At 39.3% G+C, this 13,316-nt stretch overlaps 1 protein-coding gene across 1 annotated transcript; it reads right to left on the bottom strand.

Annotated features, from left to right (window-relative positions):
* Positions 1-1,012: 1,012 nt before the first annotated feature.
* LOC4350402 (signal peptide peptidase-like 2) lies at positions 1,013-11,648 on the bottom strand. Its single transcript, NM_001423190.1, has 14 exons — positions 11,442-11,648; positions 9,059-9,217; positions 8,850-8,961; positions 8,646-8,765; positions 6,889-7,046; positions 6,078-6,254; positions 5,877-5,911; positions 5,627-5,783; positions 4,768-4,821; positions 4,582-4,674; positions 4,068-4,207; positions 2,894-2,964; positions 1,658-1,741; positions 1,013-1,543 (listed from the first exon to the last, which is right to left on the bottom strand). The coding sequence occupies exons 1-14, from the start codon at positions 11,589-11,591 to the stop codon at positions 1,449-1,451; spliced, it is 1,605 nt and encodes a 534-aa protein (NP_001410119.1). The 5' UTR covers positions 11,592-11,648; the 3' UTR covers positions 1,013-1,448.
* Positions 11,649-13,316: the final 1,668 nt, after the last annotated feature.

The raw sequence follows: 13,316 nt of genomic DNA, 5'->3' as shown, positions 1-13,316 counted from the left end.
ACAAGCTTCGGCATGGCTACCACCAGGGGCATCGGTTCCTCCACCTCAACTTCCTCTGCTTAAGTCATCTTCACCAAGATCCTCACGCTGACCTCTCCTACCATGTTGCCGCCACCTAGCACTAGCGCCTGTCTACCCCGCCACCCCGACACCTTCTCCACCGCCGGCGCACTGAGGGACTCATCCTACTAGGACCTTGCTCTTCCCCAACCTCTACGCAGGCCGAGAGTCGCCGTTAGGCCGCTGGTGCTGCCCTGCAGCCATCCCCAAGCCTTGCCGATGGGACCCTGCCCCTTGCACGCCGCCCCAACTCCTCTTCTACATCATCCGCATCTTTGGTGTCCTCCCCCGACCTCTGTGCTCAGGACGCCACCATCCAACCTCCGCTGCCTAAGGGGAAGGGGCGTCCTCCTGTATCCGTAGTCCCTCGATAGCTTCGCCGCTCTACGCGGGTCACCACCAGCTGCTTCCTTCCCCTGAGCGTGTCGTTGTCGCCTGCTCAAGGTTGGGTGAGGGACACCCATTTATCCGGCCTGGTCTGATCTGTAACCTCTGCTCCTCTTAGCTCCCACGCTTATCTCTTCTTGTGTTCTTTAAACTGAAGAGAGAACATAGAATAATCTTTCTGCAGACATCTGGAATTTAGATCTTTACTGCACGCAAATAGAATATGAACCATTTTAGTGCTCTTTATCTCCCCTTGCATGGTGTCCGCGCGGTACGACACCAACGTTGTTCGTGTGTGAACCTCTCGGATCATACGGGATGGCAGAAGCTACCGACTTCTCGAAGTATGTTTGTTGCAAGCCCGGTCACTCTATTTGGCAGTATTATACCGGCATGTCAGTGTGGTATCATCACAAGGTTCAAAACTAAAGACATTATTACACTGGTTTATTTTCAAATTATCACAGGCTCCAAACCTGATATGAAGCTAAACTTGTGAAGCTGGAAAAAGGTACTCCCTCCGTCCCAAAATATAGCAACCTAGTACTGGATGGGACATATCCTAGTATAACGAATGTGGACATACTAGGTTGCTATATTTTAGGACAGAGAGTATGTATTTTATAGGGCAGATCCACCCACTCCGGCTCCAGGCTCCAGCTCCTCGGACAAGATAGCGGTTGGAGCCATGTCAAACATGCCCATAATATATAAAAAATAACTTCCAGCTGCTCCTTGTCTACAGACAAGAAAAGAAATGGTAGAGGCACGGATATAGACTGTATAGTGAATATGCTTATTTTAAAAAATAAAAATAAAGAGCAACACTTATGTTAGTACAATGCAGCACTGAATAGTACTACATTACTAAAACTATATACTGCAGGTAAGCAAATCACATTGCATCTAACTTTTCTTGCAAAAAGTAAACTGTGTACATTTCTGATATTGTTCCAGGAGATCCACTGGGCAATTAGTATCTCAATTGTCCGCAGATTCTTCTATGGTTCGTCGACTAAATTTTCTGTTTGACTTCTACCATAATTCCATAGATCATGAAGTTCACCTCTAAACCAACCAAGTATAACAATAAGCCCTGGAACGAGAAATACATGGGAGTCGTCACTTGCAATGACTTAAGAGTCATATGGAAAGAAAAGAATAAAAACAATCCATGATTGTGTGCTAAAGGAACGATGCATATACTTACCTAATGTACATGGAACAAGGTACAGCAGCGCAGGTTGACCATGCCCGTCCATCAGGAAGAGCGCAAGATAGGTAAGGAAAAGGCCTACATGAAAAAAAAAATGTAATCCCATTACGACATATCCAAGGTCTCCACAAACATGTGTTCATGCCATAACACAATGACATGCATGTACACATGAATCCATTTTGCAAAAAAAAAAAAAATCAAAATCAAAATAAAAAACATTCAAAATAAACAAGTTAGCCATTGTCAATTTCATTCTAAAAAGAAGGGGAAGAAAACAAAGATAATTCCTGCAATGGAACAGTAACATTCTCCCTCGTTGATTGGTACTCCCTCCATCCACAAAAGTTAGACATACTTCACATTTGAGTTTTTCCAAATAAGTTGTTCTTATTTGTAGTCTTTATGCATTCAAGACTTAAATGAAGAGATAAATTAAATGTTTGATTAGAACCAAAGGAGTCATCTAGATGTTAGAACTTCAATGGTTACTCTCATTGAGAAGAGGATGGCACTCAGAGTGGGGCAATTTTCTGGTTTTCTTCATTCACAAACTCAAAAGCCATACCTACCCGAGGGAGGTTGGATACATATATATAGCCATAGCTGGCTGCTAGCCTATTGCTGCACCCTCCTAGTCTAAAATTCAAAATTTGAATGGGATGCTGTCCTAGAGGGCATCCAAACTGAATAAAGCATAAAGGAGGCATAAAGGAGATGCTAACTGCTGCTGTCCTACTAACCGCAGCTATCCTAGCAACTGAAAAATATGCTAAAGGGGTAGATGCTGTCCTGAAAAGGTGAAACTACCCAAAAGCAAAAAGAAGAATCACGACCAAGGACCACAAAGACTTATCCAACACTAAATACTCATTGGTTGTATGCTTACATTCAATCCTTGATTTTGTAATATCCAAGATGATTTAATTTCTTCTTGGTCTTGATGATAAAAGTAATAGGTGTAACTTTTGTGGATGGAGGGAGTATAGTTTTACAGCTGGAAACGATGCTACCAGTAACATATGGCTTCAACTAGTCCTAAGATGGTGTGAAAACCATGACCATTAATTAATACTTTCTATGTTTGTTCAGACTTATGTAGTTCATAGTCAAGTAACTATTAGGCAAACTGCACAAGGAAAAAAAATTCAATGTCACAGTACACACGATATAGAGCATAGAACATAGGTAAAATATAAAAGTGTAAAAAAAAAAGAATGAACAGCTTACCAACAGCATATCCCACCGTCAGCCATAGAAAATACCCATTGAAGAGGCCCCTTTTGCTTGCTCTATCAAATCTACACGGTATCAAATTGATGTATGGGGGTAAACATGATTGAATATATATAATTGAAATAGTCATAAGTAAACACAACAGATATGGAAAGGGCTAATTAAACCTCACAGAGAAATAATGAAACCATCAAACAAACGCCGGCATATATAATAAGATGCCTGGCCCCAATTTTCTATGTTAACAAGAGTGAAATCCATTATGCAAGGATGAAAATAAAAACAGGTAAAATCAATTACAACATGAATCGATTACCACATAAAAACAGGTATTTCTAACTTCGGAATCCTAAACAGTTAATTATATTCTGCTTGACAAGTCAAATTATAGCATGATGAATTGATTACAACAGAACATACTTTATTTCCAACATACCAAATAAAGGACTAAATTAGCCAACAGTACGAAACCATTGGGAGAGGTTTTTATGCCTTAAAGTTGAGTTTCAACATTAACAAAAAAAAAATGGTGATATAAGGTGTATTTGTTGTCCTACCAACAAGAATACCACCAATGTGTTGGCGAAATCAAAATTTTGGTAAGGTTGTATAGGTAATGTATAACTCTGATAATCCAAATAGACTCTGATTCCATTGGCAAGACCAGTGGTACTATTGGCATTACCAATATTTTTGGTAAGGCAAATTTTGGAATCAACCACTGGCTCATTGCCTTTATGTTCCTTGATGACAGAACAGTGTAAAATCAAAGGTCATTAATTCAAACAGAAACATGGTGTTTGATCCTCTTTTCCACCACGTAACATCTTGGTACCATGGTACACTAACTTAATTAGCAATCAAACAAATCATGAAACGTGATAGGAACTTTCAGGAGCCAATTAGCATATTGCTTTCATATGGTGATTGGTGAATTCCATTTTCTGCTAACATTCTCAGTATCATTTGATTTTAAATAAAACTACACCCTACGGTAAGTGTTCCTAAAGTTTTCAGATGGTTTACAACTTCACTGTTTTGATTTGGGATTATGTTTTCCTCATCAACAGTATATTTACCAACCTACCGACACTTTAGCGTCCAGTGAAACCAAGGCATCAAAAGAGAAGTTACAACTTATATTGCAGCAATATATATAGTATAATACCTGTAGCTGAATGCAACTAGCAATCCAGGGAAAATAATGTCACCAAAGCCTATCATGTCATAGCCACCCCATGGATCAAAGAAACGAGGTATTCTTAAGAGCATCGGAATTGCTTCCCCAGAGTTATCACCACGAGCAACCTGTGCAGTATGGATAGAATCATATCTAACACTATAACACTTCATAATAGATAAAAGGTATATCTTACAGGACAGATCTAACTGAAGATACACATATCAAACTTATATGAATTGTCTTATCACCAAATTTTCTAACCTCCAAGTGAATGCTTTCGAATTAGATTGAAACATAGAACAAACTAACAAAATAGTACGCTATTACTATTAGTAAGCATGTGCTACTATCTGGTTTTGAAAATAACATGGAAACTAGTAGATTCATGAGCCACGTATGCAGCATATTATGGTACTATTATCACCACTGGATAAATCCACAGTACTAAACAGTAAGTAATAAAAAGATTGTTGCAAAAAAATAAAAATCATGCACTTACTGCAATCATGACACTTTCATGGAATATAAGAGGTGAAATGAACACCCAGAAAACATCATACACAAATGCAGCACTAAGAAGAGCTGATGCAACCTGCAAAGTTATAGTCATGATGAATAATTCTGATACACATATGAAACATATAGGTTTTGCACGACTACATTAAACTTAAAGACATGGCAATACCCTGATATTTGGTAAGCGTGCCATTTGAAGCACAGTTATCATCAGGCAGATTCCCTGAGGACAATAAACAAACCCCATGGTTAATAATATCTAATTGATTTTGCAAAGGCTCTGCTCACATGTCTCAAAACACAGAAGGCAAGAAATTTAACATCTCACGTATGAATTATTACAAATGTGCAACTAAAACATAGATTTGTTATAAGACTATTCCACACTTCAAAATAAAATCATCTCAAAAATAAAAATAAAATGGAACAACCAGACAACATAAATTTTGACACATGCATGAAATGTTGATACAATATCCAACTTGGAAACTGTGGTATACAATATCCAGCTTAGAAACTATGGTATACAATATCCAGCTATGGTATCTTATCCAAAACCAGTCAGAATAGTGTGAAACGAGCATAGTGGTGTCTACATTTTGCAAGGAACCAAACAATCAGGCTAATATATATTTTTTTTTTGTAAAAGCAATGTTAATTATTGGATATTTATGCAAAAAAAATCTTCAAACCAAATATTTTTGAAAGGAACAAACCACGTTACAGTGCGCAAATTTTACAAGGAGACATGTTAGCTGACCCACTGGAAATATACAACTTGGATCCAGATTGATTTCAGAAGTAACACTATGTTAGCCTTTACAGTATATTGTAATATACTTATATTATGTGAATCCAGACTTGCTTGCTGGTACCTCTGAAGGCATGTACAGTTAGTTGCATACTTTTGAATGGTACTGAAGCAAAATATAGAAAAAAAAATGCACCTCCTAGTGAGAAGCACACCATACAAGGTCATATATAAAATATAGAAAGACCACACAAGAATGAAGATAAATTAGTCTTACAAGGATGTCTTGGCCTATCCAAGCAAAAGAAGCATGCCGATAGACAGCCCAAAGAATTGCAAAGATAGTGCAAAATGGTACAATCAGAACAGAAAGGGTCAACACCTCCCCAAAAAAGGGGAGTTGTACAGTCTTCTGTCCACAATCCTTGCAAATCCTGTTAGGTGAAGTACATCAAATAAGAAAAGAAAGGCAAATAAAGTGAACAGCGGTGACCAAATTCCTATATCCAAATTAGTTCATTTGTTACCTAGTGAGAAGTGTGACCAAGCAAACATGCATACCCTGTAAAATTCATAGTCAGTCTCATAGCTGAATCTCTCAACAAAGGAAAATGAAAAAAAAAAAAAAGGTATACTTCAACATTCAATGAAAACAAAAGGGAAAGAAGTGTTAAGATGGTACCAATAAGAAATAGCACAATGCACATAACAAATGTATGAGAAAATACCTCAATACCACCAATGCAGAATAATACAATTAGCAGCCAGACGAACCAAGAAGACATGAAGTAGAAGAGGAGGAGGAGGAAAACTGAAGCTACTAAAATAAAAACAATAGCCCCCTTGGCACTGATCTCGAAGATTTCTTTATCTTCTCTGTTGGTTGTTCCAGAATTAGGCCCATCCTGTTTAGCACGAAAAGGAACAAATCTGTCAGTAAAACATAATCCAGTGACGAACTACAAAAATATGATATAACAGAACCTAGATATGTTCTAAGCAGCAAGGACGTTCTTGGCAAGGCAACAAGATAAGTTGTTGTATTTTGAAATGCTGAAAGGCAGGTTACATAAAAACAACATCCAATGATTGAAAAGAATATACTTGGAAGACATGTGATTTTATTTTTTAAAAGAATACATGAAAACCAAAATTGAACACAAGGCATATTGTAACATGATTCCATTAAATAGTGAACTCACAGCAAAATTTTCCGAAGACATCATAGAGTTGAAATTGGTCTTTATATGCTTCAATTATATATTGCATGTTTTATCAATAACTTATCTATTTTCTATATGTGATGCATTGTTTAGTGGCACTGCAGTCTGCATCACATATTTTGCCACTTGTGCAAAGTATTCAAGCCATTTCACTTAAGGACTTAAGGTGGTAAAAAAAACTATTCACATCGTAAGAATAAAAATTGTAGAGTGGTACCAAGAGAAAATGGGTATGAATGTGCTACCATATGTGTGTGAAAATATAAAATTAAAATGACATAATTTGGATAGAAAGGTAAAGCACAAAAGTCAAAACCTTCCGTGTCAACTGATTATAACGCTCATCAACTTGCTCGCATGCAACAAATTCAGTCCAGAGTGAAGCACAAACTATGGTTCCTATAGCCATTATCCACAAGAAGCATGCTGAAAGGTCTACAACTGGTCGATTTGGTGAATATAGCTGCACCTCCACTGCAGCAAAAGAACATTCTTGTTAGCATGCATACTTTGTATTACCATAAACTACTAATTCAAAAGTACAATTTCACTTCAACTAGTCAACATTTATGCAATCACAGCACCCAACACAAAGATTTCCAATTTATACAGGGAGTCAACTGAGCGACTTTGCTTGTGTGAGCGTGCATGCATGTGTCCACACAGGTCCAGGTGGGAAGCTTGCCCATTTTGTTATCTCAAAAGGTAGCGTGCAGGATTTCTGGAGAGCAAATAAGGCACCAGGACTTCTAGAGAGGAAGCTGCACCGTCACCAGCTTGGAGATCTAGCATAGCCATGAGTTTCTCCACCACCAGCTCTGCCTGCCAGTCCACCATATTGTTGGAATGCTGATTATTCTGCTTCAAGCAGGTCGCTCTATTTCAAGCCAGCTGCTGCTTTGCTTCAAGATCCCTCCACATTGCTCCTTCCGTGTTTGCTACTCGCCTACCTAGATACTAGGTGTCAACCTTTACTAGCAATAAATTAGACTGCAGAAATTGTTCACTCCATTGGTATGGATAAAGGTTTTAAAACCCAGAACCAAATGCAAAACAGGATGCACACAGTTTTAGTTATCAGTGAAAAGCTGTCATATCAGCAATTTGTCTTTCTTTTTCATATGATCTTTGTTTAGAAAATGTTGGTTTTGACATATTTGAAGTTTGGGATATAAGTTAGATGACATTAAAAGTAGAACTTCAAAGAAAGATCCAGGGTCAGGATTCACGAACCTGATGAGCGAATATCTCTAGACTCCTTTAAAAGTACTCCAATGGTGATGGCAGTGAATATGCTACCCCACCTACTCCCATTGTAGTTTTTACATAATACACCTTGAACTTCTTAATATTATATGACAACTAAATCTAAATGGATACCCAAAATTAAGGTGAGTATCCCAAAAGCAAAAGGGTGGGCAACATATTTAATAAAAAATATGTTTTTATTTATTTTAGGCAATATTATGATTTTTTTTCCTTTTATACATAGTAAAGCACAGGCATTTAACTAGTATGCCAAAATTCTTCCATTTATAATCTGCAAAATGGTCCCAGCAAACTCTACTTAAAGCCGATTTCTTCCTTTCCTTTTTTTTTTCCAATACACCTGAAGATCAGCTCATCTGCAGGCACTAACTCGCTCAAGAGAGCACGGGACGGCATGCTCGAGAGATTAAAACTTCAACAGTCAACACAGATAATTGCCTTGTACAGTTGATAACTTAGTACAATATTGGAATATTAAGCGCTCAGTACTCTAATTGATGTATTGCCAAGAGGATTTTCTTACAATATGGTTTATTGCATCATGTTTCTTTGCCATACTGGATAAATATAAAAATATAAGTTAGAATGAATTCAAACCAACATTAATTCTGTTTTTAGTCAGACAACATATACCTGATGAAAAATGCAATTGGCCATCACAGTAGATGGAACCATGGAAGTAAAAGGCTTGAGATGTTTAAGTAACTAAACCCTACCAATTGGCAACATAAGCAGGAAAAAAGAAATATGAATGAAGCTTAGCATTACTGAGGATAATTAAGAATGTGTAACTAACTGACTTACGCCTTGCTCCCTGATCCAAGAGGCCCTTCATCTTTTTTCCAGCTGACTGTGGTATCATTACAACAGGTATTGTAACATTAATGGAAGTATCGTTGTCACTGCAAACCATCTTGTAAAGTTCTGAAAGAATGAAGTTTAACAGATAAATACGACTATATTAACAGGATATATATAATAATATATTTCATATTAACCTTTTCATACCTTCATTATCATTGATAACTAGTAAACCAACTGCACCTCCAGTCTGTGCAATCTTTGCTTTAGCAGTGAAAGCGCATTCTCCACGTTGTGCTATAGCAATATAATTTGTTAGCTGCAAAAGCGAGAATTAGTTTAGAAAATATTTACAGCAGTCATTCAAAGAACCAAACTTGCTAATAAGTTTATTATAGTTGATGTTAAAATCAAACCTTTGATGTCGAATTGGAACAACAATCAAGTGGATTTGCAAGGACAGCAAATGTTTTCTGAGCTTCATGAATATCTCGAGGCACGGAGGCTCCAAATCTTGCACTCAACCCAACAACAATTGTACCTTCAGTTCCATTTACCCAATTCTTCACCTTAACCTGGATAAAATCTCAAGGATGAGAACCCTTGTGGAAAAACTTAAGGACCCCTTTGAATCACAGGAATGGAAAAACAGAGGAATAGAAAAAACACATGAATGACCGTTTGATTGAACCACAAGAAAAACGTAGGAATCAGATGAGAGAGTTAGACTCAAAGGATTTTTTTTCCAAGAGGTTGGACCTCTTGCTAACTTTCCTCCAAAATCTCTATAGGACTACCCATTCCATAAAAAATTTAAAGGATAGGATAGGATTCAATCCTTTACTTCAAAGGCTTTCATAGGATTTTTTTTTCCCATAGGATTGGAGTCCTCTAAAATTCCTACATTTTCCGTTCAAATAAAAGGGGCCCTAAAAGTATAGGTAATTTTCTTTGTAACTTTTATTGCGCACCAACAGGGTACATGCAAGTATATGAGTCTCATGCAAAATGACTACCATAGACATCACTAGAAGGAAAAAGATTGTTTAACTCCCTCAACATTGTTGGTTGTCTGTCTACTTAAACCCCCAAAACAATGAGATGGCCTAAATGGCACCCTTGAACTATCCAAGCCTATCAAAATTCCATTACTAGAAAGAGATTGGCATGTGCACTTGGTAGCCTTATATGACAGAACGGCATCAACAGTAAATAAGAACTATATTGTTAGTTTTTAAATTCAATATTTTACTTGGGTCTTTGTTTGCAAACACCAGGAATAGAACTGAGAGCTTGACCCATGGTGAAATTTCACAAGTACGCTGTGGAACATTTAAATGAAAAGGGTGAAAGGTTAAAGGGTAAGCCCTACACAGTTCAATCCACCGGGACAAGATAACTACTATGGTGACAAAAATTGTTCAAGAAAATATCTTGTTTTATCTTCTTGGTTCATGGTTCACGACTAGTCATGTGAAGATGTCTATATGCAGCAGTTGCCCCTGCTTCTGTGTACCACATGTAGTCACTGTGTTGCCTCCAGACAATGCCACTGCATTACTCTGTACCAATGCCACCTGAAGTGAGAAGTGACCATGCAACTGAAAAATACATTTTAGTTGGGATAATCGATCATATGCCACTGTTCAGAGATTGCACTCTAGGATTTGCCATTCTCTGGAGGCCAATTGTTTTCTTACCACTTCTTAGTTGGTTTAACACATTGCCACTTTTCACCGAAAATCCGAAATACATCATTTTGCCCCCTTTTCTTTGCTAAGCTAAGCACCAGGTGGTGCATCCGTTATCCTCTTGCAGTCTTGCTAGACACAATGCATCATATGCTTGTCCGGCTCAAACCATCAAGCAGCTGAGCCCATCTCATCTCTCTAATCTACAAGGCGATTCAGTGGCAGCACCATGTCAACGAAGCAGGACCGCCTGGAGGACCAGAGCGAGGACAAGTACACACCACTGCAGCCCAGCCCAACGCTTGTTATTTCTGTACTGCCTCCTTGTATCCTTCGCCACCATAACCGTTGTTGCCATGGGTCATGCCACTGTCCGCCTGGTAACATGTTCTGTTACTATCTTCCTTGCTTCTTGTAAAATCTATTCGTTTTTTTCTCATCATTTGAGAAAGTTGTTCAATGGTTCCTGCAGGAGGGGAACGGGTTCAGCTGTTCGATGGTTCAAGCCGGACCAAGTACATGATACGTCATGGACAGCAGGCGCAAAACAGGTACATCGTTTGGTGCTTTTCCAAAAATATAAAATGAAAAAAAAGAAATAGACCAATTCGGTCTAAAGTGGCTATTTCTAGAGATAATCAGCTAAGTCAACCAAAAAGTGGCAAGAAATCAATGCTATCTCTACAGGGCACATGATCAACTATCATTTTTAGTTCAAGCTATCAGAAATGAACTAAATGGAACTCCATAATGAAACGAAATCACAGTCCAACTGGATCCATAATTCCAGTACACAACTAAAGCGTGCAGCTCGGAAATTCCTCCTCTCCTTACCCAGCATCACAATCCATCTGGGAACAACTCAACCAAATTCTCAAGGTCCTCTGCCATTACTAACCAGCACTCACGGAGGCAGCAGATCCACAAATCCCCCCCTCCACAACCAAAGAGAGATCCCCATCCCTTCCCCACTAGGTCACCCCCATAAGCCAACCAGCAGGCTAAGCACCCTACCACCACCAACCACCAAACCCTGACCAAAATCAGGAAGAGAAAAACGGGAACGGATTGGGGGCGGCGGGGGGGGGGGGTGTGGGGCGCGCGTTACCAGCTGGAACTTGTTGGAGCAGCCGGGCGACGGCGGGACGCCCGCGTCGTCGTCGCTGGAGGCGTCGTCGGCCGCGGAGCCGCCGGCGAGGAGGACGAGCAGGAGGACGGCGGCGGCGGCGGGGAGGCGGCGGGCGTGGTGGGTCGCCATAGGGCGTCGCCGCGTCGCGCCGCTCGCCTTTCCGTGGCTCGGACGGCAGTGGCAGAGAGGAATGAGGAGAACACCGACGCGGTGGGCCCGGGCTGGCAGTGGAACATGGATGGGGGATGGGATGGGGCGGCGCCCGGGAGAGAGTGATGTTTCGTCAATCCAATATTCGTAAAGATCGGTTTATTAGCGAAAGAAAAATATAATGTGTGCTTATATTGGTTTTAAAATAAAAATACTGTACATTAAACTAGTATGAAAAAAAATAAAAATTCGAATTTGAAATTAAAATTTTGGTTTATAACATAAGCAAAAGGTTGTATGCTTTATAACTGGTACCCACTAACTGATGAGGGAGTTAGGTCCCGATCTTCCGATAGGTATTGATAAACAGTTAATTTGGGCGGAGTTGCGATACAACTCGATCCGGCTTCTGAACGAACACGCTACTGAGCCCCGCAATCGCAGCACCACGTCTCCTCTGGTTATCAACCGTGCCGAAACCCGGTTGACCTCGCCGAGAAGGCTAATCCCTGCATGCGAATCGAAGAACACAAGAAAGAACAAGATAGATTGCAACCAAATTACATATGAATGATTAAGCACTCGGATTTGGGGTTTCACAAATCGATCTAGCGGCGAAACTGTTCTTGATAAAATAATTTAAGCAAAACCCGACTCTAAACGATGACGGCTAATGAATAAATATGATTAAGGACGTCCTAGGGTTGCCCTAGGGCGCACACCCCCTTGGGCTAAGCCCACGACACAGTTACAAGGCCCAAAACGCAAATCAGATTCGGACTGGATGAGATACGTGGCTTGTTTTGCAGTTTCCCGGCAGCTTGGTAGGAATTTTGATGTGGGACCAAATCCATCTGAAAGTAGACTCCATAAGCTTTCCAACAAGTACTCATGGGCCCCGAAATTCCTTCTAGAACAGCGGCTAGATCTATTTGAAGTTGATGCTGTCAGGAGACCCGAATCTAAATTCAAAACGTGTATAACTTTATCTCTTGTCTTCTATGGACCAAAAGTGACGTGGTGAGATGAAATAAGACTTGAAGAAGGTCTTGGTTTGGTTCCCAATCAACTTCTTCAATCATCTATGCATTCCTTACGCTCGGTCTCTTTTCTTTCGCCCAAGCAAGTACCTCTGCAAACAAAAACACATGAAACTCATTGTGTAGCAATGTTTGTTCAAATATATAACAAGTAAATCTAATGTAGAACATATGCACCTTTGGTTGATTAATACATAAGGTAGTCATGGTTATATCCGAGCTAGTTGTGTCCTCATCACTAATGATGATTAAGCTTAGTATGTATATTAAAACAGCTTTGAAAGGAGACACCATATTCGCTGTGGGGACTAGAAATTCCCACATTAATCGAAGAAAAATAGAAAAATCTGAACCGTTAAATCATGATGAGCCTGTATTATAACGGTCGAGATTGATTAGATATCTATAGTAAAGGAAACTATCTAGAGAAATTAATCCTACTAGACTAGGTAAAAAACAATTGCTACTCTACACAACAAAACAAAAATCATGTTGGAATTATGTCCAACCACCCAATCAGACAAGGTCTCACTACTACTCCATGTATTTCTTTCTATAGCATACGTTTTCCTTAATAATATATATAATACACGTATACGGACACCATGGATACAATAGTAACACAAGGCCTCATATGCATACACGTTTATGGATAAATATATAT

Source organism: Oryza sativa, chromosome 11, assembly GCF_034140825.1.
Source record: "Oryza sativa Japonica Group chromosome 11, ASM3414082v1".
In the NCBI taxonomy this organism is placed as follows: Eukaryota; Viridiplantae; Streptophyta; class Magnoliopsida; order Poales; family Poaceae; genus Oryza; species Oryza sativa.
This window is presented reverse-complemented; position numbering and strand designations above follow the sequence as displayed.

What these genes read in the sequence shown, in the direction of transcription:
- LOC4350402 (NM_001423190.1), bottom strand. Translation starts at nt 11,591, where the DNA reads ATGGCGACCCACCACGCCCGCCGCCTCCCCGCCGCCGCCGCCGTCCTC. An exon ending in TCTGCATTGGTGGTATTGAG is followed by an intron (nt 5,912 to 6,077) that starts GTATTTTCTCAT and finishes TGAATTTTACAG; the next exon opens with GGTATGCATGTTTGCTTGGT. An exon ending in CCTTGTTCCATGTACATTAG is followed by an intron (nt 1,544 to 1,657) that starts GTAAGTATATGC and finishes TTCTCGTTCCAG; the next exon opens with GGCTTATTGTTATACTTGGT.